Genomic DNA, 24853 nt, shown 5'->3' with positions numbered 1-24853 from the left:
CGTTGGAGACCTCTACTGGCTGATGTGGAAATGGTAAACAGGAAAAAGCAGATGGTCAGGTGACGGGAAGCCCAGGGCTGCTGTGTTATGCAATCTGAACATAACAGGGATATATACGAGGAGAGATGGGAGCCCTTTTGGCAGATTGCTCCTCGGTGTCATCACCCGCCAAACGGCACATATAAACAGGGCCGATGTGGAGCCCCGTGGGCCGCGGAGCATCGAAGGAATAGGCATGAAGAGCAGCGATTCACCACACTGTTTGACTTTGTGACGCCAGGGGACAGTTAATACGTTTTAAAAGCAGGAGTTGCTCAGAAGGAGTGAAAAGAGTGAACCAGGCTGCGTCTGCTCTGCCTGCGTGGCCACTGAGGGAATACCAGCAGATCCCAGCAGGTTTATCCCTTCATTCAACTGTGAACAACTTGTTTACTTCATTTTCTGACTGATTAGAAAGGAGCTTTTCACTTCTGCTTCTTTTTTTTTAAACATTCAAAACTAACTTGAAAACTTCATGAAACTGCATACTTTTTGGAACGATCCAAATTTGTTGATTTTTAATTTGAATTTGAAAATTAGAATTCTTCCTACTTTATGGGCCTCTCGCCCCTTTAATAGATAGAGAAGGACTCGATAGAGACCCCCAGCTTTTCAACAATTAACTGCAAAATTAATGTAGCATCACAAAGGTAGATTGAACTACCCAACAGTATAAATAGGTGTTAAAATTAGTGCAACATCAAGCTGTAGCGGCACCACACACATTAATGCAGCAGTAATATTAACCCGAAACATTACACACGCTGAATTTTACTGATATTATCTACATACCTACATTTTTTAGCTTATTAATATCATCATTAAAGGGCTTTTTATGCCTCTATCATAGAACAGCTGGAGACAGGAAAGGGGTGTATTCTGAACCCAGGATCTGATTACTTCTACTGGTTCTGTGTTCATGTGAGGAAAAAGCAGAATTTTTTAAATTTTAAAGCACAATCAAAACGTTGGAAATTTTAAAGAAATATCACAACGGCTCATTTAGTTTTCACAAGATTGTTGAGAGGAATTAGGTTGGGCTATGAATGCATGTTCCAAACTTCAAAATAAAAGAGTTATCTATCACATATCGCTCGTGTCGCTGTGACAATGACACAGGTCAACACGACTCGAATGCGAACGGCAAGTGTTTACTTCCAAAGCTGACCTCTGTCCTCTTCAAGCAGCTTCCACCAATCTAAACCCACACAGGTTTATATAAAGGACTGGACGAGTCTGAAAGATGCGCTTTGACTTCTCAGTTCCAACATGCGGGGGTTCCTCCTCTGCTGCCTCGTGGCCCTGGCCTGTAAGTGTTCATTCATTCATTCATTCATTCATTCATTCATGTAACTCGACTGTTTCAGAACGTTTGCAAATGAGTCATAATTCAGTCATTTATTTAATTTATGTATTATATTTGTTAACATCCGAGTGTTTTGTAGCTCATAAATAAATCAAATGCAAAATGCGCTGATATATTCACAAAGGTTTCAATGCCGACAATAGGTTTATTTAGATTTTTTTCTTCTTTCAGCGTGTCAAAGTGTCCATCATGGTGAGTCTGTTATTCATCATTGTAAATGTAATCATCTTTTCAAAAAAAACGTTAAAGAAGGAGTGAAAGGACATGTCATGTTTGGAAACCTGTTGCAGAGCTCTCCCTGAACCCAAACAAAACCTACGAGTACAAATACGAGGGAGCGGTGAACTTCGGACTCGGCATGCCAAACCTCGCAGAGTCTGGAGCGAGGATCTCGTGCAAGATCAAAATCGCTGGAGCGTCTGAACAAACATTCATCCTCCAGGTGAGAGTGATGAGTGCAAACTCTCTCAGAATGTGTTGGTTAAAGCCTGCGTAAGCGAATAGTGCAGCACAAACAATGACAGGTTGTTAATTAGTTCAATTCACGATCTCATCGTAAAAAACACGCAAAGTAAATGCATCGTTTATCATTTATTCAGGTATCATTAATTCTTCGGAGGCCGATTTAATGAACATCTGTCGGAAGGTTTTACACTCTCTTGTAGTACAGCACTTTGTAAACTGTCTAATAAGTTTCACTTCGTTAGAATTTCAGGAGGCGGAGCATGACAAGAGTGAACACTGGTTCAGCGTTTGATCGTTTGGTTTCGACTCGACCATGAAAAAGCAGGTTGTGCAACAAACTGCGCTTCGAGCAACAGCTGTGTTGACGTGAATGCAATGGAAGGGAGAAGTGCGACATCTAGTGGCTGGATGTTATCCATGTTGTCAATAGCACCTTTAATATTATAGGAAAGTAAACTTCAACATTCTAGGAAATCCGGTTGCCTGTGTTTCATCTGATAGAGATTTAGAGAGTTTCCATGTTGACTGTGTGTTGGCATCCATCCGTTCCATCTCTGGTTCAAAGGTTTCACAATTGGCCTTCGAAGATTTCAACGGCTTCCCGGGCAAAAACAGCTTCAACGCCTCCCCGAAGCTCACCCAGCATATCGCTGCCCAGCTCGCCAAACCCCTCATGTTCGACTACGTCAGCGGACACGTCAGTAACATCCGGGCCTCCGCCGAGGTTTCTGACACCGTCATCAACATCGTGAGAGGGATACTGGGTTTGTTCCACGTCACTGTGAAGACCACGAAGAGCATCTATGAGCTCGAGGAGGTGAGTCACTGCTGCTCCTCTGCACCGGATGGATGAAATATAAAAAAGGTCATAAAGAAATCGTTTGATTTTTTTTCTTCAGTTTCAGTTCCACAAAGGTCTGCTGCAAATCTCAGCTCTTTTATATAAAGACTGAAGACTTTTCTGTTTGCCGCTGCCTTTCAGTAAACCAGACAACTCATGAATTGCTTATACTGTGATTTCTATTCCTTTGATATTCTTGTTTTTATAATTATTTTCCAATACTTTTAATGTTTTATGTAAAGCACTTTGAATTACCTTGTTGTTGAAAGGTGCTATACAAATACAATGTCTTTGCCTTTTGTTTGTAGACTGGCCTCCATGGCAAGTGTCAGAGCCACTACGCCACTGAAGAAAACGTGGAAACGAAGGCCATGACCGTCACTCAGGTCGTGGATGTCGCTAACTGCAGGGAGAAGGCAGCCATGTACAGGGGAATGGCCACCGCGGTGCTGGATCAAGTCGCCAAACAGGTCCGTTCATGTCGCTGCGTCCGATTCCACGATTAGAAAATGAAAGCAGACTAAAGTCTCTTTGTGTTTGTTTGTATCCTCCAATCCAGAGAGGGGAGTCTGTCATGACCACTGTGAGATACGTGTACACAGTGAAGCCCACGGCGGAGGGAGGGCTCATCACCAGGGCTCATGGCCTGGAGCAACAGCACTTCAGCCCCTTCAACGTGAAGGGCGGCAGCTTCAACATGCAGGCCACGTAAGACAAGGAACTATCTGCACATTATCGCCCGCTCAGCCACCGTGCTCGTCCTCTACACTGAACCGTCTGCTTTTAACCTGCAGGAAGGAGATGGTGCTGCTCGGCGTGAGCGACACGGCGAGGGCTGTTACGTTTGGGCCAATGGAAAGCAAGGGCAACCTCATTTTCAAGTTTGCCTCTACAGATTGGAATGTCCCCATCATCATGCAGAACCTGGAGGACCCTGTGCCGAAGGTAATGAGGATGTACCGCCGCTACAAATGGTTGATAAAATCTTCCTAGAAAGCAGTGTAAAAAAATACACTACGTTAAATCAAATGAAATGGCAGGAAACAATCCATTTGTATCAATTTCATTCCTTTTTATTACCATAACACCTTTATCTCATTTCTCAAATCAACTGAAATAAAAAGAAACTATCTCCTGTGAAGTGAAGTAAATCTAAAGAAATTGAATAATCTGTGCAGAGAGGATGTCTGGCATATATACACTAAACAAGGAGCCATATTGTCTGGTGCTCTTTACAGGCTGTCGAGTTGATCAAGCATCTGGCCGAGGTTAATCGTTACCACATTGACAGCGCTACATCCGAGGACACCATAAAGCTGTATCAACTCCTGCGAGCGACGCCCTACGAGGGATTAGAAGTGATGTGGAAGCAATTTGCAGGGAATGAAGAGCAAAGGTGAGGACTCGGTTAGTGGTCGGCCAATGATGAGTCATAAAGGAGGGGAACGGTTCTCAGCAAGCCCTTTGAAACATTAAGGTTATAATACATTTCAGATGGAAAATGGAAATTCAAAACACCATTTCTTTTGTTTATTTAGAAAAGCTTGTTTTAGGTGCCTTGGAACCGACTGCCACGGATCCTTTGGATTATATTCATAAGTGTTTATCAATGCTTTAATGAAATTGCAGAGCTGCCCAGATTGCAATTTTCAGTTCAGGAAGTTTGGCACAAGGTCACGCTGTGGGCCTCAGACATGTCGGTGGTTAATCTCGACTCTACCCAGAACGGTATTTCATTCCACGGTGATTTCATTCAGCTTGTCTTCAGTCTCCAGTGAGAACAAAGCAGTCAGGCTTGAAAAGTGAAATTCCTTCATAGATAACCTTTAACCAAGCTTTTCATGACATTATTACAGGAACAAAATAGTCCAAGGCCATCTCTCAAATCTGAAACCGATCCACTCAACTGAATAGCTAATTGACGAGCATCCTCCCACTTAGTTCGGGAAGGAGATAGTCTGGCACATTACCATCGATGAATGATTTATCATCACACGAGGCACGATGACAGAAAGGTGATGACTAAAAAGGCCGCGCGCCGCGCTCGTTAAGATTAGGGCAGAAACCGACACCTTGTCCTGCATAAGTGCAATTAAACTTGACATCTGAACTTGTCCTTCACACTTTTATCTTTTCTTTTTTCTCTCTCTTTATTACAGATAATTCTTGCCTCAAGTATTCTCTGATTTATTAACCCCCTCCCCCTTTTGTTCGCTTCTTCTTAGACGTTGGTTTTTGGACATGATTGTTGAAATCAGCGATGCCAGAATCCTGAAGTTCCTGGAAACAAGGTTCCTGGCTGCAGACTTGTCTGCGAATGAAGCGTGGCAGACAATTCTGATAGCGATGGACCATCTTGAGGCTATTCCTGATTTGGTTGAGATAGCTAAAGTGAGTTAATACTAAAGACCTAGAAATTGTTTGAATATTGAAGAATTGTACTCATGGATGGATTTCTGAACAGGCCTTCACCTAAAGAAAGTCCCATACCAACCAGGCAGAGATACAAAATGTAAAAACATAAAAATAACGACAAAAAGACTACAAAGAGACACAAAAAGACCAAACTATTACAAAGAGATACAAAAAGACTACATAGAGACACACAAAGACCAAACTCCTACAAAGAGACACAAAAAGACCAAACTCCTACAAAGAGATACAAAAAGACTACATAGAGACACACAAAGACCAAACTCCGACAAAGAGACACACAAAGACCAAACTCCTACAAAGAGATACAAAAAGACTACAAAGACACAAAAAGACTACACTACTACAAGGAGATACAAAAAGACTACAAAGACACAAAAAGACTACAAAGACACAAAAAGACTACACTACTACAAAGAGATACAAAAAGACTACAAAGAGATACAAAAAGACTACACTACTACAAAGAGATACAAAAAGACTACAAAGACACAAAAAGACTACACTCAGGGTGCGACCTACGGGGGAGCCAGGGGGGTCTCAGCCCCCCTTAATGAGACATGAGCTCCCCTGAAAACATGATTAGTGAAATTTTGGGGGGGGTCTCTAAAATATTGGCAAAATGCTGTTTTTTCCCATGCATTTCCTTTTTGTTTTGTTTTTTTGTCATAATCATGGATCATGTGTAAAATTGGGCTATTTTTAATGTATGATTTGCGCATGAGGGTGATTGATCACTATTTCACATTAATAAAGATACCGGCCTGCATGCAATTCTTGTCCTCACCATTGAAGCGTGGGGGCGCTATGTCTTAAACGTCTTAATGCAGACTTGATTCCTTGTAACCAGACTGGCATGTTTTGATTTTGATGCGTGTGGAGGTTGGATGTGATATGTGCTTATGTGCTGGCATACAGGCTTGTAATAATGGATGTGTTTTGAGTAAGTCCTCGCTCTGAGGCACGCGCAAGCCCCCCCCCCCCCCCCCCCCCCCCCGCCAACATAAGTGAGCCCCCCCGAAAGCCGCGGTATAGTTCGCACACTGACTACACTACTACAAAGAGACACAAAAAGACTACAAAGAGACACACAGGGACCAAAACCAGACTCACAATGACTACGAAAAGGGGCAAAACAACCACAAAGAGACACCAAATGACGACAAAGAGACACAAAACAACTGCAAAGAGGCTAAACTACGATAACGTCTGTGTGTCTGCCCCCTGGAGGACAAGTGGTGGGGCCTTTTTGCATGTCTGTGCCCAGGGACCCATTGTCTCATAATGCCCATGCTGACACCAAGCATAAATACCACATAATTAAAAGAAAAAATAACTGTCTCTTTTCCACAGATGTTCCTGAACATGCCTTTTAGTAAATCCAACATCTACCTCTGGCGTAGTGTGGTGCTCTCCTACGGCTCCCTGGTCTACAAGCACTGTGCCTATTACACACCGTGCCCTGTAGCTGCTGTTCAGGTAATCACATCAAGTTTGTTCCATGAATGAGAGCAAGAAGGCGGTGTAGTCTCTCGAACAACCACAATCAGTATTTTTACACGGTGTCTTTGTTGAACATCTGTACTAGCCGCTGCTGGACATGGCCGTGGAAGGTCTTAGGAGCGGCAACGAGGCAGACATGGTCCTCGCTCTGAAAGCTCTGGGGAACGCGGGTCATCCAGGCAGCATCAAAACCATCATGCGCTTCCTCCCCGGAGTCTCTGCCAACCCCGTGGATCTGCCGCCTCGTGTGCTGAGTGCTGCTGTGCAGTCTATGAGACTCCTAGCTGAGAGAGACCCTCTCAGTGTAACTATGCATATATAATATTCAAGATTCAAAGTGTTTATTATCATATGCAAAGCATAGAAACATGTTTCCCTGTACAATGAAATTATTCATTTGCTGACAGAATGCCAGACGATGTAAGAAAATGAAGTATAGAATAGATAAATGACACAAAACAGAGCAATTTCAAATAAATAATATGTGTTAAACAGTGCAATTATCTGCGTGAAAACTGTGCAGTTATGTTATGTTGAAGATATATGTGTGTATATATATATATATATATACACACACATGCAGATTAACGACGCATTTATACAAAAACACTGGCATCCATTCTAATCCTGGAAAGCGTATTTCATTTTCTTCATTGTGGCGTGTAAGAATCATTTCACCCATGAGGTGAAAAGATTCCTGCTATTGACACATTATCTTTATATCGTGGCGATGCATAATCTTCTCCAAACAACATTTACAGTAACCTCTTTCTGAACTCCTAATCGTTATAAAACTCTGTGTTTTCAGGTCCAAGACATCACCCTGAGTTTGTTCCTGCAGAAGACCCTTCCCACAGAGATCCGCATGTTGGCCTTCATGGTCCTGTTTGACACCAAACCGTCGATGGCTCTGGTGTCCACGGTGACTGTACATCTCCAGGAGGAAAAGGACCTCCATGTTATTAGTTTTGCATACTCCTACTTGAGAGGCTTTGCACGATCCAGTACTCCAAATAACCACTACCTGTGAGTGAATCAATGCACTGAGAAGCGGTAGGGTGTTGTTCTGACATTATCCAGATTTCAACCTTTTCTGTTCTCCGCTATAGTTCGACTGCCTGCAATTTAGCCGTGAAAATCCTGGCCCCGAAGTATGGTCGCCTCAGCTATCACTTCAGCAAAGCACTGCACATGGACTGGTTTAACGGTACGCTCAAATACGGGTTCTCCGATTTCTGTGAGACTATTACATGACAATTTGCTTCCCTCCCCCGCATCGCACAGACGATTTCCTAATTGGTACAGCCACAGAAGTCCTCATGCTGAGAAGTTCAACGAGCATCTTCCCCACTGAAATCATGATGAAAGGGAAATTTTACTTCATCGGTAGAATTCTGCAGCTCCTGGAGGTACGGCCTGATACATTGAAGCGTTTCATTGAAGACGAAGCATCGAATAGTAAATCATCTTCTCCTTTTCATGCTGCAGTTGGGTGTCCGCGCCGACGGGCTTAAGGAGCTGCTCGGCAACAGTATCCCTAATTTTAATGGAGATCTTAGTTTCAGCGACCTTCAGGCTATTCTGAACGTGGTGAGTATATCCAAGGGCGGTGGCGTGATTGGATGTGTCGGCTCTATCAGTTACCACGGTGCTGTGTCATTCCCAGCTTCAAAACTGGGAGGTTCTGCCCATCGATAAGCCAGTGCTGTCTGCATATGTACGCGCCTCCGGACAGGAGTGGTTCTTTGCCGACTTTAACAAAGAGACCCTCGCCGGCATCATCAGGGTGAGAGGAAACAGCCGTTTACGTCCGAGCTAGTTCAGTCAACACAAAACAAGACTTTTACGTGCTGCACTCCCGATTTCCAGGCCGTCAGTCCTTCTGCAGGGAAGGAGAGCCTTCTGTGGGCCTCCATCGCGAGCCTACAGAAGGGAGTGTCATTGCACTGGACGAAGCCCTTCTTGGTCGCCGAGGCTCGCTTCTACCAAGCTACCACCGTGGGTCTCCCACTGGAGATCAGCAAATATTATCACGTCATCAATGCGTTCACTCTAAATGGTGAGGAAGTCAAATCCTACAACATGGCGCCTAAGTTAACAGTTTATTTGATCTAAAGTCAAGTCATTTTATTCTTGTGCAGCCAAAGCTGCAATAAATCCACCACTGTCTGACCGTCTTGGACAACTGTTGACTTCCGAAATTTCACTGGAGACGGATGGTTTTATTGGGTGAAATATTTAATGTTCTTTTCATTTAAATAACATTCTTCCAAGACATTAATAAGCAAACCAAATCGCCTTTGTCCTCTATGTATATTCATTCTTGTGACTCCTTTTTTTTAGCACCATCAAGGACTTCTGGATTTTCTACGGGATCAACACAGAACTGTTCCAGTGCGGGTCCGAGTTTAAGAGCAAAACACCGTTGTCTATCCCGTGGAAGTTTACCACCAAGATCAACGTCGCAGAAAAGAAGTTTGAACTCGACTTCCCGGCGTGCAAAAACGAGATTGAACTCTTTTCGATCAGGTACCGAAAAATATAAGGTTTCACAATAAGTCATGATTCTGAATTCATTCACTAACGACAAAACTCAATCATCGTACGTCAATGGTGACGTTATGGATCCTCCCACAATGGCGGCACTGTCCTGCACCATATCAGGGCCAGTTGATGCTACTTTCAGTTATGTGACATAACTGCTACCAGCAGTACTGTGCTGGAGTAAGAAATAAAGTGCACCGTATCTATTTTATTGACTTGAGGCAAGATGGGCTTGGCTCGAATCCGGGTTTGGGCGTGCATAGTCTGGGTTCTCTCCAGGTTGTCCTACTTCCTGCCACAGTCCAGGGTGTACAGCGGTTACCCAGTAGTGCTTTTACATATGCGATCCACAATGCTGCCGGTGTAATTTCTTATTTTCCTTTCCAACCAACAGCTCCAATGTGTTCGCCGTCACCAGGAACCTTGAAGAGCCAGCTTTGGATAAAAGGACTCCGATAATGCCCAACGCTATTGACGCCAATCACGAAGTCGTCCGCATGGGCCCCACAGTTGTGAGGCCCGAGTATGACGAGGTACAGTCAACGTCCTTTGGGAGATCAGGGCCTTCTGTACTAGTAGATTCATATCTTTTGTGATTTCCAACCAATCCAACAGTTCCTGACGCCAAACAGCTGGCACCCCAGAACCAAAATGTGCGCTGAGAGCAACATTTACGGAGCTGGTCTGTGTGTGGAGTCAGAGTTAAGGAGAGAGTATTACCATGAGGAATACCCGCTGTATTATTTCCTGGGATACACCCACATGGCAGTCAAAATAGCCCCAGGTGTGTACGACAGGTCCGACATCACATCACATACATGCATATGGCCTCAAGAGTGTAATACGTAGCAGTTCAGGCACATAAGATTTACATGAGAGACCTCCGATGGACCTCTGATGCACCTGTAACCACACCCAAGAGTGATGTCACCATGCACTGTCACACCCTGGAGTACACTTGTACATCACTACATCACTTTTTAATTTTTTTTGGGTTCGATTCCGGGGTCATGTTCGGGTTCCTTCTGTGTGGAGTTTGCATGTTCTCCCCGTGTAAGCGTGGGTTCTCTCCGGGTTCTCCAGCTTCCTCCCACAGTCCAAAGACATGCAGGATGGGGATAGGTTCATTGGTGACTCTAAATTGCCCGTAGGTGTGAATGTGAGCGTGAATGGTTGTCTGTCTCTACATGTTGGCCCTGTGATAGACTGGTGACCTGTCCAAGGTGTACCCCGCCTTCGCCCAATGACAGCTGGGATCGGCTCCAGTGCCCCCCCCCCCCCCCCCCCCCCCGCGACCCTGAATACAGGATTAGCGGTAGAAAATGGATGGACGTTTGTTTTGTTTCATATAATATTCAGTAAAAACCATTTCAGGGGATGTTTCTATACCTTTTTATTCTTCATGCTAACATAATCTGTGTTCTCCAATCAGCCCAGGCAATCAAAGCCATTGACAAAATCCACTTTGAGGTCAACGCCGACCCGAGCACGCATCCAGCCCAACTGCTCGCCACCCTAAAGAGGCTTTCCAAGGTATCTGGCTTCACCTTTGCAATGTTATTATCTGTGCACCTGCTCCGGCATTTTTTATCCATTCAAACGCTCCTGTTTGCTTAATGGTGTTTACAGGAAGCCTACCAGCGAGTACGCCTGGACTCTGATTCAGCCTCGAGCGTCAGAGAAACTCATCACAGCCATCACGACCGCGTAATGGAAGTATGCTGAACTCCCTCCACAGAGAGTGACCGCAAAATTTGATTCGCCGCATACTAAAATGTGTCGCTTGCCCTAAGCAGTGTCATCATATAAATGGTTAAGCTGTGCTAATGATTCATGATCCCATCACCACGCACACAAAAAAAAAACGGTTCATGTTGAGACTGCAGCTATTTGTGTGCATAAAAACACTCCGTAACAAACTGGTTTTAATCCAAAATATGCAGTGAATATAGTTTATTTTATTTAGCAAACATAGCTGGAGTCCACACGTGAAACACAGTGATCAGTGCTCGGCACATATTGGACACACAAACCCAGAAGGCCAACTGGAATCCGTTTCTGCCTTTTATCATCCAATAGGCCTTGGATTCAACACCTGAAGCTATGTTCAATATCAAAGCCTTCGCCTTGAGTGGCAGCCAGAAGCCCGAGGGCTACGGCGCGGCCTTCTACTACACACACGAGGCCAACGCCCAGAACGCCCAGATGATCGTATCGCAGGTCGGGGAAGACACCAACTGGAAGATGTGCCTCGACACCACTGTGAGCGCCCGCACGGAGGCAAAGGTAGGTATAAAAGTAATAATAAGAACTTTGTTTATAAAGCACCTTTAAAAACACAGCACATATACACATCAACAGAGCAGAAGAAACGATAGTTGGTGAGAAGACAACAAAATATAAATAAATAAATAAAAATAAGTGACATCACATAAAAGAAAGTCTATAAAAGTGTGTTTTAAGAAGTGATTCAAAAGAAGTCACTGATTCAGCAAAGTGAGTGTGTGAGAAACTTCATTCTCTTCACACTATCATTCTCACGGCAGCATTGTAATCTTAAACCCTATAAATCTGTTCAAATACACCATACACAGAGTACACTCCATGTTCACTTTCTACATTCAAAGTCACATTTATCTTATTATATTGTTTACCGAGGCCGAAGCCGAGCCCCTCTGTTTGTAGACAAGTCCCTTCATGATTGATCTCGTGTTTGGTCCAGGCACACATTAGATGGGGAGCTGAATGTCAGTCCTACGAAATGTCAATTAAATCTGCAACTGCACATCTGCCTGGCTCCAAGCCAACCCTGAAGGCCAAAATACACTGGACCAGGATCCCAGAGACCATGACCGAGTTGTGCAGAAGGTGAGACTCGGGAATTATAAAAACGTGAGGAGAAAGAGGAGCATGACCTGAGAGAGTACACACTCTTTTTTTTAACCTCTCCCAGACTTGAACACTACGTCCCCGGCATGGCGTTGCTCCTCGGCTTCTACCAGCAACACGAGAGAAACGCCAGGCAGGAGGTTTCCGCGTCGGTCATTGCCGCCTCAGCAGACAGCATCGACGTGAAGATTAAATTCCCAGAGGTATTGAGAGGAAACCTTCCTACATTTGCATTGCAACACCTGTGTGGACTCGGCAGCATTAACACGGATGTTGTCACTTCTCCTGTCTTGCCTGTAGTACACAGTCTCCCGCCAGGCGATCCCCGTCCCGCTGTCGGATTACAGGAGTTTCAACGTGACATCGGGAACACAACAATAGACGGCTTTGGATAAACATGTGAGCTACATGAAACCAGCTCAATTAAACTTAATTGGGTTGTTCACACATATCGTCTGTGTCTTATTGAACAGTGTGTGTGTGTGTGTGTGTGTGTGTGTGTACCAGTGGCTTGTTGTGACTGATTTTGATGCAAAGCAGATGTGAAAAAAAAAAAAAACTCCAAGCAAAGAGCGGTGCCATTTTTGATTGCTTTTTAAAAGTTGTTTTTGTGCCGCAGAAAGACAACAAAGCCCAGATGGGAGCCAGGTGCCTCTTTCCCACCAAACTCTCACCATTGGGATGAAAGTGAGCATCATAAAAGATGCATCTGTCAGACGCCGAAACAACCTGTAAAGCTCCTGATTTATTCATTATGAAGCGTGCTAATATTTCAACACCCCTCTTTTGATTAAATATTTTGTAAATTTGTGCTTACCGCCTCCAAAGTGTTGTATCTTCATTAACGGAGTTCAGCAAGTTTTGTTCTTTCGCTGTCGATATGAATCCTTTGTTCATCCGACTGTTGTGTTAAATAACCGCATATAATGAATCTCCACAGTCCGGTTTCTGCTTGTTAAAGAACTGAGAAAGATTAAAGAGCAGCTAGTAGACCTTTTCATGATATATCATTTAGAACCTAATGATTGATTTATGGTTTTATACTAACTGAGGTGAAATATGAGCTCATTAATACATTTCACATAATATTGTTGTGTTAGACAATCATCAGCACTACTGATGAAATCCCTGGAAAGCAGACCGAAAATCTTGTTTTTAATTAAGTGTAGTCTTTGATGATAAGTTTGCAGCATTCTTTTAACAAAAAAAAGGAAAAAAACAAAAGAAATTTGCACATTATATTTGCCAAATCCTTTTTCTTACAATAAGAGACGGAGGGAGGAAAACCGTACAGAACACGATCCGAGCGGCTGGCAGATTCGTCTACTCTGCTTGCCAATTTGGCAAACATACGGTCTTTGTTAACAGGTCCCGTCATTCTCTAAATGTCCCATTTTGCTTTGTGGAAATAGGAACATTTTGTGAGTTTTGGATTAAGCAAACTGGAGCATAAATGACCTTTTTTTTGGAGTGTTTCAACTGAAAGAGACAGATGTTTACAAGGTCTGTATGACCTGCTCTCTGTTTGGTCAACTCACCCAACAGGACTGTTTGCAGATATCAGCACACAATGTCACCATGCATGCCCTTAAAAAGTTCACCGCCACACAAAAGCACTCCGTGTCCTTCGGCGCACCGTGTCACAGCGCCATTATTTAATATACGCCATTTTTTAATATACGCCATTATTTAATATACGCCATTTTTTGAGGGAACTGAAGGATTTGATGAACCGTAAATTGGCGCTCCTGAACCGAATCTCCACTCTGAGTCACAACAAATGGGACGTGTCACTAGCCAAAAATAATGATTGCTTTTTAACCAAAGACTGGTTGTCCTAACTACTCCTGGCTCCGCTCCTTTCCGCCTACGCTGATTTAGCCAGATGGTGTCGAATCACACAGAAAAGACATCGCCATCAAAGGCTGAACAGGATGAGCACAATTATAATGGCGCCATTATGTTCCATTTACATCTCTAATATCCTGCGGGCTTTCGAGTGCCGGGCTGACAGGCTGATTGCGAACCGGTTTTCGCCCCCGCGCCAAGATTCACATCACAACCCTGTCATCTCGAGGATCGGGACACCCTGACCTTGTGCTGATAGGTGAAATCAGCTGGCTGGGAAGCATTAGTGAATGATTGATCAGGTAGTTTGGAGGAGGAGGGATGGGCCGTCCCCTCCTTTTTATGGCTGCTCACTCTGTGATTGTGACGTGCCTCATTAGGCAGACTATACCGGGCCCCTGCTTAGCCATCTGAGGGTAGCTGATAATAAAAAAAGCATGGAGACTGAGATTTTTTGCCCAATTGGAGCTTTTACTCCACGTTCGGAGGCACAAAAGAGTCAACGCAGCCGAAGAGTTTTATCAGAAAACCCACCGGTTCAACAAAGTGACGCCTCCTTAAAGAAAACGACTGGTGACAGTTTTTGGAACAGAATCATCAGCCGTAGTGTGTTTTGAAAGATTTGTCGTCAAAATCTAATTCCTGTGGTTTGCATGTGTGTGTATGTGTGTGTGTGTGTGTGTGTGTGTGAGCACTAGAGGACAGTGTTTACCAGACATTAAAATATGCCTGGCACGGCGCTGGAAGCCAGGCACCAGTATTTGCTCGGTTCACAGAGAGAGCGATGCACTGCGTGTTGACAGTTTGAGGATAAATCAACAGGCGTCTTGGCACGGCCACTAAAAGGACATGTTTCTATTCTGATGTGAAAATAGGATAAATTAAATCGGTGCTGCTACTATTCTGCATTGCTTACGAATGCGACGTCAATCTTAAAGATACTTTTAAAAGTAATAAACACATAATGGTGGTTTTATGTGAAGTGGATGTGCTCTTACGGTTGCATGGGGACTAACATCCAAGCTCACACAGATTTGTTATTAGTGAGGGGAGCCGGTTTGGTGTCGTGTGAAGAAGAAGCGTTAGCGAATGATCAATCGGGGTAATTCAGAAAAGCCATAAACCGGATTGCTTTTCCATGAACTCACATGATCATGACATAAACCCCCTCCTCCCTTTATCTAATTTAAGCTACACTGAAACGAGGCTTGTACGCAGGGTGAAATGTCAATAGGCAAGAACGATTACATCACCAAGCGGGCACCCCTAGTCACAGATACTTCATGAGAACCCCAGAGGGCCAAAAAACAATCACACGTCTCGCCTGCTGCTCTACCTCGACGTCACATCGCCTCACCATCAAAGAGCTCGCTGCCACGTCGCCCAGCGTTATTAAGAAGTCCTGTCGCTCCGCTCATAAGTAGTTGTGCCATGTTTTCAGGGAAGGGAGGTTTTTATTCTTTTTTAAGACACTCCCGAGAAGCTTAAGCATAGCACAACCCCTTATTGGAACACATTACTGTCATCTTAAGAATACGTTTATGGTCAGGATCATGACACACTTTAGGATGTTGTGTCAATATGGTAATAATATGTGATTAGCAAGCTGTGTTGTCGCTATTACGTCTAATAGCAGCAGCGCGTCGCAGCCTCTTTGGGGTTGAGCAGAATTGCCAGCCGGGGTCAGATGGTTGAAGTGAGATTTTCATGCCACAGGCTGGAAGAGCTGCTGTCTGACAGGCAAAGTTTCTATCGAGCCCGCACAGACGCCGATCCTTTCAGGAGCTGTAAGCTAATAAAGGGTTTATTACCCGCCGGAAGGCTTCAGGAATATAATTCAACAATAGGTGGAATATTCAATCATCATGCACAGCTCGAGATCTTACGAAAAAACGGCAGTGGACCCACGTGATGCCACTCCACAAAGTTCTGCAGAAATGAAGAGCTTATTTGTGCATTTTACTCGATACGTTGGAATAAATCATTCCTTACTGGAAATCCAAATCTACAAATTGTGTATGATTTTATTTAGATAAGGTGCGAGAAATGAAACTGTGAATAAAGGGAAGGTTTGTAGCTTTAGAAAAGAGTTGATCAGAGGCTCTTTGTTGCCAGTTAATTAAGGTAGGGGGCTGATTGTTAAGTACAAGTGTTCCTTAGTGTTGTGTGTTTGTGAAAGCAGGGATGTTTCTGTGTTTTGCTCCAAACTGTCGGAAAACTGCAATGTTTTTGTAAAAAAAGGGAGTTTTTTTTAAATTGCATGCTTGAATAAACTCCAGCCTCTTCTGACCCTAAACAAGACAAGCGGTATATAAATAGATTAGTGGATAAGTGGTTTAGATATTGACATTGGAATATAACTGTATTTCAAACCACATTCTGGTGGATCCATCAGTTAATACACCAAATTTGTTCCGGCTCCCAGAATTCCACAAGATCTGTTTTTCTGCAGGCTGTGAATCTTATTTTAGGAAATGTAATTTTCCCCATTATTATAGAGTGTAGATGAATCAGTTAGTGAGAGGGGGAACAAGGCTGTGAGTCAGACAGTCAGTTTGAATAGTCACCATTCTAAAGTAGAGGGCTAAAGGGAACACAACAACAACTAGATCCAGCAGTTCCTGCTAGAAAACCTATTTTCAACGAGTGAAGGTAGTGATAAAGATCGCACAGCTGAATTTTTAATGCATGGTGCATTCATAAGATGTTAGATAAGATAAAACTTGCACCGCGGCAGGATTTTTTTGAGAAGCTAATTGCTGCTTTAACTCCTTGCGGTGAGGCGGCTGAGGCAAGATGCATAACGTATTGACAGCAGATACAAGCGGCTGATTAAACGATGACCGTTAAAAAGGGGCATTCCTTGGTGGAAACGCAACAGCGCAACAAAAGAGGCGTTTATATGATTGTTTGTGTTTTAAAGCGGTGTCGTAAAATCAAATAGTCTGCGTGTCTCATTGCTTGAACGTTCCCTGAATCCCATCTAAGCACCAAACACCAAGACTCAGTGTTACTGAGGCCGTTTTTTGCTTCTGTAATAGTTTTGGAATTATTCTCAGCCCACCAAAAGAGAACATTAAAAATCCACAAACCCTGCCAGGGAGGCTCCTTAAACGAACTGTTGCTCCATGTCTGCTCACAGCGAAAATAGGGGGAAATGTTTTGCTGCCGACTTCGCCACATCGGCTGGAAAAGATGCTGAATATCTGAGAGTTGTGCTTCCAGTTCATGATTGCATGATTAATTGATGCGCAGCGATAATGTTTCCAAAAGAGACAAGTCAGCTAACGTGAAGAGCTCCGTTCAGCTAAATGCTAATGACATGTTGCAACACGTTGGTTTGGGTTTATTGTTGTAGCCGGTCCCTATTGATATTCTTGTCTTCTTCTTCTTTCTCACAAAAACCTTCTGAGCTCCGATCCTGCATTGAATGCAGACTCAGGAAGCAGCAGGCGTAGCAAAAAAACACAAGGACAAGCACAAATCACTGACTAGGCCATAGTGTCCCTAGAGCATAGCATTTTAGTTTAAAGATCCTTTTTTTTTGTTGCCTTTATTGGATAGAGATGCAGACAGCAACACAGTTTGAATAAATTAAGTGAATTATTTGGGATATTTATTATTTTTCATTGTCTTTCTTTCCTCTATATAGTCTGCTCCTGCCCCTCTAAACGTGGGGAGGTAAGAGGTTTCCGTTGTCTACGGTGCCACGCTGTGTTACATGTTTTCATGTGAATCATGCATCAATTTCCTTCACATTCAGGGCTGATTGGATAAACATTAACTTGGGAGGCAAAACATAATCTTTTGATCCCAGAACACCGTAATGCTGCTTGATAGCACAGCAGGCAACGCACATCAAAGCTTTAAATAACCGTTAGTCAGCGTCTGCCTCTTTTAGTCCATTATGATGATCAGGCATAATCACCATTTTTTATTCTTTTTTTATTACAGATGAATACAATATAACTTGTAGATATCATTTCATTTCCACAGTCACCACACACACACACACACAGCCAGGCAACCAGGAGGGGGCACTGTTGAGCTTACCAGTGACGTAAGGAGCCCTTTACTTGTTGGAGCCTTCCAGACTATTTTTACTTCTTGTTGAAAATTTGATGTCTTCCTGTTCAGATCGCTGCTATTCTCCTGTTCCCCGTCCCATTTGACCCAGAAATTCAGATGCACACAACAAAACGAGTGTCATGTCAAAGAACCATGTGATTTTGAAGTCATACTTTACGGTGCACAGCCCTATAGTTACCGTTTCAAATCTTATGGGAACAAAAATCCCTCACATCCTGATATCTATCGTTTGCTGCATCTTTTTTTTTAAATAAAAATGAGCCGCAACAAGGCTCTTGCATAATAAAGAATTGTTTAATAAACGTAACAGAAAGAATAAAGAAGGCAAAATCTGCTCCGCTGCCAAATTAAGCAACTCCATTTCCCCCCCCCCCCCTTGTTTTGCAACACTGTGATGCTGCCAAGAGATGGTTGCTGATTGAGCAACAGAGATTCCACTGTGAAAGAGCGGTATGTGAGCTAAGTGGTCTGGAGCCAGGAATACACTAATTCTTCATGCACTGTCTTATAGGCTCTGTTTTATATCGCAAAAGAAGGCCAGTGATCCTCTGGCTTGTGAAGAGCGGTCACCATGGCAACCTCACAGTTGATCAAGGTTTTAGGCAACACAGAGTCTACCGATGTTGCACACGCGCCGTATACGGTTCACAATAACGTGTCGTTGTGAGGAAAAAAAGTGCATAATGAGGTGGTTCTAGATCTGATCTCTGATCAGCATCACATATGAAGTGGATGTGTGCTGCATAACTCATTGTTGCAGGCAGTTAGTGAACATATACATAGCGAGGTGAGCATATGGCAACGCGACACAGTGATTAGAGATTAGCTGCATGACTGGAGGCCTGCAGGTTTGATCAGGTTTTGATCCCTGCAAAGACCAGACTTCACAGTGTGTAATACACTGATGCCGCAGCTCATTCAACCACATCATAACAAGATGCAATTAAGAGTTTCAACAACAGGAATGGTTAACCCATCGGAACCAAACGTTCTCCGTTGCCTGCAGGAATTAGAGATGGAACGAGGACATTCAGAACAACTTTACATACCCGGGATATTCTCGGCGGAGCAAAGAAAAGATCACAATTAGCAGCGGGAACTTTCCCTGGCTCTGTTCAATAATGAATTAAAAATGAGAAACCATCGACCAAGACCTCTCCTGATAATCTAGTAACACGATTTATATTGTTTGCTCATCCAAACCCAAAGAGAAATGCACTTTAAAACTGTATAAGAGGGGATTATGTGTTGTAACTAGTGGAGACGCTGCACAGAAGAAAAAGTTAAACTCGTGTACCGATTAAACAAACAAGATAATTAGTGAGCAAAGTGTTTGTAAATGCATTTTTTAAACTTTGAACAGAGCCAGGCTACAGTAGTCCCAAGATTCCACTCTTTGTTTGCTAAACCACTTCTGGCTCTGGCTACACACTTGACAATCCAATTTTTACTACACATAAAAATGATTATTTTCAAGTTAGCTAACAGAAGCCCTCCGTTCTTGCTTCCACCTCGAGGTTCAAAGTGAGCTAAGCAGAAACAGGAAGGTGGAGGTTACACCGATTCGTCTGATTGGTCGGAGAGAACGGCGAGTAGCACAACATGGGACATCCTGCACGAACCAACCGACAAGCTACCGTCATTTTTTTTTAATTAAAATGTTTAATTCACCACACACAGATGTGTTGAATTGGCAGCTGTGCAGGTTTGGTTGCCGTTGAAATCAAAGACACGGCAATTTCCTGCACCGTCACTACGGCGATCAGAGAATCCCGCCTACGCTGACTGAGGGGGCGTCATCTGCAGTGGAAACACTGGGGAAAAAGGGAAACAGGTACTAGAAAGTGAGCCAAGAAGGGTTGAGCAGAGCGGATCCATGCAGTGAGATTTCAGCTCAAGAAACACACTCGGGAATGTATTTTGAAACCAATGTTAAGGACTTGCCTTCTTTCCTGAAAGGTTTTCAGACAAAATCTCATTTTTACACCCACAATCTTGCACCAATTACCTATAATATGAAATTGAGCTAAAGTGGTGTTTCTTGAAGCACCGCGCTCTTATGGATATCATCACATCCACGGACAGAAAGTAGCCCGACATTACAGCCCATTAGAGCATCAAACTGCTTGAAATTGTTTGGGTGCTGTCTCTTTGCTAATACGAGCCTCTCGATTATTCAGGGGGAAGAGAAATTGATGGTGCAACGCACGGCATTACCGCATTGTGACTAACATTGATTGGCTTCAGGTTGTACATCATCTTAATACTTTCAATAAATATCTCAAATCCAAATTGATGGAGCAGGCATGATACAATGGCGTTTTGTCGTTTTTATACAATGTGACAAGCCTGCGCGCAATATTGAGATGTGATGAAGCTACAAATGTGTTCTACCAGTCAACTTCATTTGACACACCGTTAATAAGAAGTAGCAGAATAAATGGCTGTGTCACCACGTAAAATAAATGTGAGAATTTCAATCTTGTAAACCACCAAACATTTTGAGACAAACCGCTCTGCTAAAAAAGACGTGCTCGATCCGCATCGCCGTGCCTGGCATTTTACCTTCGGGTCTGCTGCCACGTCTGCTTTCAGCGGAGCAGAGTGATTAGAGTAACACTTAATGCGACGACTTGACAAGTCGACTGTGGCTGCACAGATATAAATAGGTGTAATCTGAAAAAAGACACACCATGGTGGGGGGAGGGGGGGATCTGCTGAGACACGAGACACACAAGCACCTAAATATCATCATCTGCCACGATTACCTCGACGAACTTCACGCTGACTCAGGTAAACAAGGCCAGAGACCACTTACGGTGGTGCAGAGAGCATGTGTTGATTATTTTCCTCACCTTTCACCTCGACACCCTGGTTCTCCTTCCCCAACCAGGCCGAGCCGACTGTTAGACTGTGGAGAGGGCAACTATCGTCTCTTTGCAACACCTTTCATTGAATTGAGAATATCCTGTTTATGTGCATCCCTGCATTAAGGCGCTGTAGTCGCTGCAAATATGATCAGCTGCGGTTTCCACCACTTTATTCCAGACCGATCCATCTGAAATGTCGTAGATGGAAAATGGACTTTTCTACTCTGCCGATCACTCTGAGCGTGTTACACTTCATATCAGCATTCACCCACACATTCATCTACCGGTGGCAGACGCCGCCATTGAAAGGCAGAAAGACCTTCATGGTGCCCAGAGGATAAATCCACCGACTTTGGTGATCCCCTGACTTTTTCCCTCTCTCGCACTACCATCAAAGTTGTGTGAACTATTTTAACATTTAAATAACATTCATAGTTTCCAGACAACGTGTCCTTGTGCGTTTTATTTTTTTCAGTTGAGGGAGAGTGCTATGACATAGCAACAAAGGTCTCAAGGCTACCATGATGTGGTTATATGAGTTTCGCTGTAACCACTTGGATACCAAGCACTCCCCAGACAAATACCCTGATGACCTTGGTGACCACTTTTCTCAGAGCACCACTATAAAAAGGTCGATAGTAGCGGGTTTGAGTGATTATTTCAGGACCTTTTGGATGAATTGCCATAACATTGTTGTTCATACATGTTGGATGAACAGCATATACACACACAAACCAGGGTGAACTGGCATTAATATTGAAACCTACACTACTTACACAAAAGGGGGCACAAGAAAAAGTGAGGACATAAAAGTCACGGAATGGCTATAATGATGTTGTGCATGCATGTTCAGGATTAATGGACTCGCTACTAATAGTGCCAGAGAACCCTCTCCGCTTCATTTATAGCACCTTAAGGCAAACATAATATGCATCCACTGAATCCTGTAAGATTCTTACAATTAATGTCTGTATGCACCCCCTTGAAAGCAATAATTGAATGTTTACCATAACCAATCATTTCATGAAAAACATCTATTGCGTGTCTCCTTTCAAGCTTTTCGCACTTTGAGGTGACATGCAGACGGATCTGTTGCATGAGCAAATTCTTCTGCGCAATTAAGTGACGAGACGACAGACCAGACGTACAAATTATCCCACTTTGCATATTGTTTACACACTTGACATCCGGTTCACTGGGTTTTAGCCGTGCTGACAGACTGTGGAGGTCCGCCCTCTTTTAAGGATGCATCCTCCTTTACTTGAAACCCAGATATCTGAACCACCAGCAGGTCAGAGTTTTCACTTATCCCGTCAAATAGCCAATGCTTGATAGATTTGCACAAAAGATGATAATCCCTTGATTTTTCCTCTGCAAACATCAGGGGTTAACATTTGAGGGTTTACAGAGTGTGACAGAGTCTGTCAGGAGGCAGGCTGACATTCACTGAATTCACAGGTAATTACTGCTGCCTATTTATAGATCTTTCCAGGACTCGTAATAATGTTGATATGAGTATTGTCTGACTGAGATTATTCGTCGTTGAGTCATCAGCCCGAGCTGTGGTTTGTAAATAACACCAGGCTCCGTTTGATGCTCTGGCAACAGAGATTTATATCCAAAAAGGAGCTCCAGGGCTCTTCTTTAAACCATTTATATTGTTGATCTATGTCAAAATGTCAAATGCTAATCTTTGATAATAAACTGATGATGCAGTTACTTGGTCTTGTTAATGAATGCTGATGTCTTTCAAAATCTCTAAGCGGCTTTTAATGCTCTATTAGTCTCGCATAGCCGGACCTATTTCTGCAGCGCCGTGTCAGCAGTAAAGAAAGTTCTCCGCACATTATTATTCTGGTACAGGAGGGGGAAAATATGCTCCGGCTGCCTTGTATTTCTTTAAACCAATCGCAGTCATCATTCTGTGACGCTGAGCGCGGGATGTTGCCACAGTGCCCGTGCAAAAGAGACGTCAAACATCTGGCCAATGGCAGACTTAAATCCACAGTCTGTATCCAGCGAGTCAGACTAATGCTCCGTAAGCTGCACGATTGCAGCTCAAACGCTTTAACATGGAGTAAAAGGTACTGAAGATGGAATGCAGAGCAGCTCTGAGCCGGTGGCTAGCAGCTAACAGTGCTAACAGTGTGAACAGTGCAAACAACAGTTGCTGTCAGAGCTAACATTGGTTACCAGAGCACAGCAGAGAGACTCACATGCACTAAAATGCATAAACAAAGCACAGAGAAGCTCGGATTATAGAGAAAATATAATTTTCTGCTCAGGTAGACATTACTACGCTATGTCTTTACATTGCAAATAGTCGTTTGCTGTCATATTTACGCTCTGAATTTTCAAATTTCACACATTTAACCATGGAAGGTGTTTAAATCAGGAGTTGGTTTCCCTTTCAAGCCACTTAGTGTGCTCTACCGCTGATGCTTGTTCTTGAAAGTCACTTCCAGGCAGACAGGTGTAGAATGAAACACGATTTCCTTGACAAGTCGGTTATTTTTTGTCACGTCATTATTTTTTCTTTAATATATCAGCCCACTCCTTTGCAGAATACGTTCCAAAATAGTTTACATAAACACCTTGGAGATAAAAATGTGTTCTTCACAAGAGCAAACGTCTAATAATCTCAGAGGAACATGATGAGGTGCATCCTTGACAAAGAGACCTCAATCTGTTTTCAGATTGAGGTCGACTACTTCGAAAGGCAAAAAAAAGATCCATCTTTGGTCAAAAGAAAAATCCCATCATGACTGGTCATTTGTTGATAAAACGTTGTCTGTCGACTCCCTGGGGTTTTCTTGATTAATGCCTTTAACCTTTGCACTGCTGGCTCCTGTTGACCCGAGGTCACTTGCACTCAAGGGATGATAACAGTGGTCAAGCCGGCCAAGTGCTGAATCTGCATTCTTTACTAACTGCAGCTGAAAATTGAGATAATTCAAATGTTTGTTTTCTCCGTGTTACTGGCCTTCTACATGCTTCATTCTGTGTCTTGTACACGCTTGCATAGCACACCAGCCCCTTTGTTCTCTGTGAATTAGCACTCGCTGGTAAACTGCTAATCTGTGGAGACAGATTTTAAAGAGTTCCTTCCTTTGATCTCATGTTTTCACTATGATGCAACATGGAAATTTCCGTGCAACCTCTGAGATCTGAACAGATTTCAGGGGAAACGCCAGGAGGAGGACAAAATGTGATTATTTCGACCAATTTCTGGGTTTCGCTGTGATTTTTTTGTGGAATTGCTTGTGGGTGAGGAAGAAATTAGGAAATTCACGCTCTAAAAAAACCTTCATATGCACATTTCAACCACATCACAGTGAATGCAACAAACAAGTTGAAGCCTAGTTGATGCGTAAGGCTGCATCCATCAAACATCCAATATTCAAATACTATCTCTAAGAAGATTATCCTTCCCAGTCTCTCGTAATCTTTTATGCATTACAGTGTAACTTGATTGATATGAGGGGAACATCTACTGTACATAAAACTGAGCCATGCATGAAAATGTTTGAATTTTTTTTCTAAGTACATCCCAGTGGAACGTTACTACAATGACCTCCATTTAACACGTCTCTGTGCAGCTACAACACATCACCTTCCAGCTTTTACACGACCTCAGTCCCTCTTGGCCCCGTAACTTCGAGAGCAAAAAAAAAAAGAAGCCGGGAATGAAATTTGTGTACTTGTGTCCTTCAGTGGACACTCTCCCCGCAAGGCTCAATATTTGGAGGATAGAAAAAAAAAAGGAAAGTAAAAAGGATTAATTACCGCGGTCACTTTCCACTCGCAGCCCGGGGGGACTCGCCGTGTGCGACTGAAAGATTCACCGAGTCTCCCACCGCTCCTTCCATCTGCCGTGTCACACCTCCGGGTCACGGCCAGGACGCCGCTGCTCCTCCAGCGAACAGGGGCACGGGGGCAAATTAGAAAATACCTGGCTTGGCACAG

The 24853-nt window shown here is 43.4% G+C and overlaps 2 protein-coding genes across 2 annotated transcripts in view; both read left to right on the top strand.

Moving 5' to 3' along the window:
• The window catches only part of negr1 (neuronal growth regulator 1), a 378181-nt gene that overhangs the window by 200929 nt on the left and 152399 nt on the right, over positions 1-24853 (top strand). The window lies entirely within an intron of this gene.
• vtg3 (vitellogenin 3, phosvitinless) lies at positions 1228-12834 on the top strand. Its single transcript, XM_084011496.1, has 28 exons — positions 1228-1348; positions 1577-1597; positions 1696-1847; positions 2436-2687; positions 3020-3181; positions 3271-3419; positions 3506-3656; positions 3950-4107; positions 4937-5102; positions 6498-6623; positions 6733-6951; positions 7456-7673; positions 7757-7854; positions 7932-8056; positions 8136-8237; positions 8314-8433; positions 8517-8706; positions 8789-8876; positions 8991-9176; positions 9586-9724; positions 9807-9975; positions 10624-10724; positions 10821-10907; positions 11271-11477; positions 11914-12059; positions 12145-12283; positions 12381-12479; positions 12700-12834. Exons 1-27 carry the CDS (start codon positions 1309-1311, stop codon positions 12459-12461), a joined length of 3792 nt encoding a protein of 1263 aa, XP_083867622.1. The 5' UTR covers positions 1228-1308; the 3' UTR covers positions 12462-12479; positions 12700-12834.

Source organism: Eutrigla gurnardus, assembly GCF_963514095.1.
Source record: "Eutrigla gurnardus genome assembly, chromosome: 6".
NCBI classification, from domain to species: Eukaryota; Metazoa; Chordata; class Actinopteri; order Perciformes; family Triglidae; genus Eutrigla; species Eutrigla gurnardus.
The sequence above is the reverse complement of the archived record's forward strand: the minus strand, read 5'-3'. Positions and strand labels throughout refer to the sequence as shown.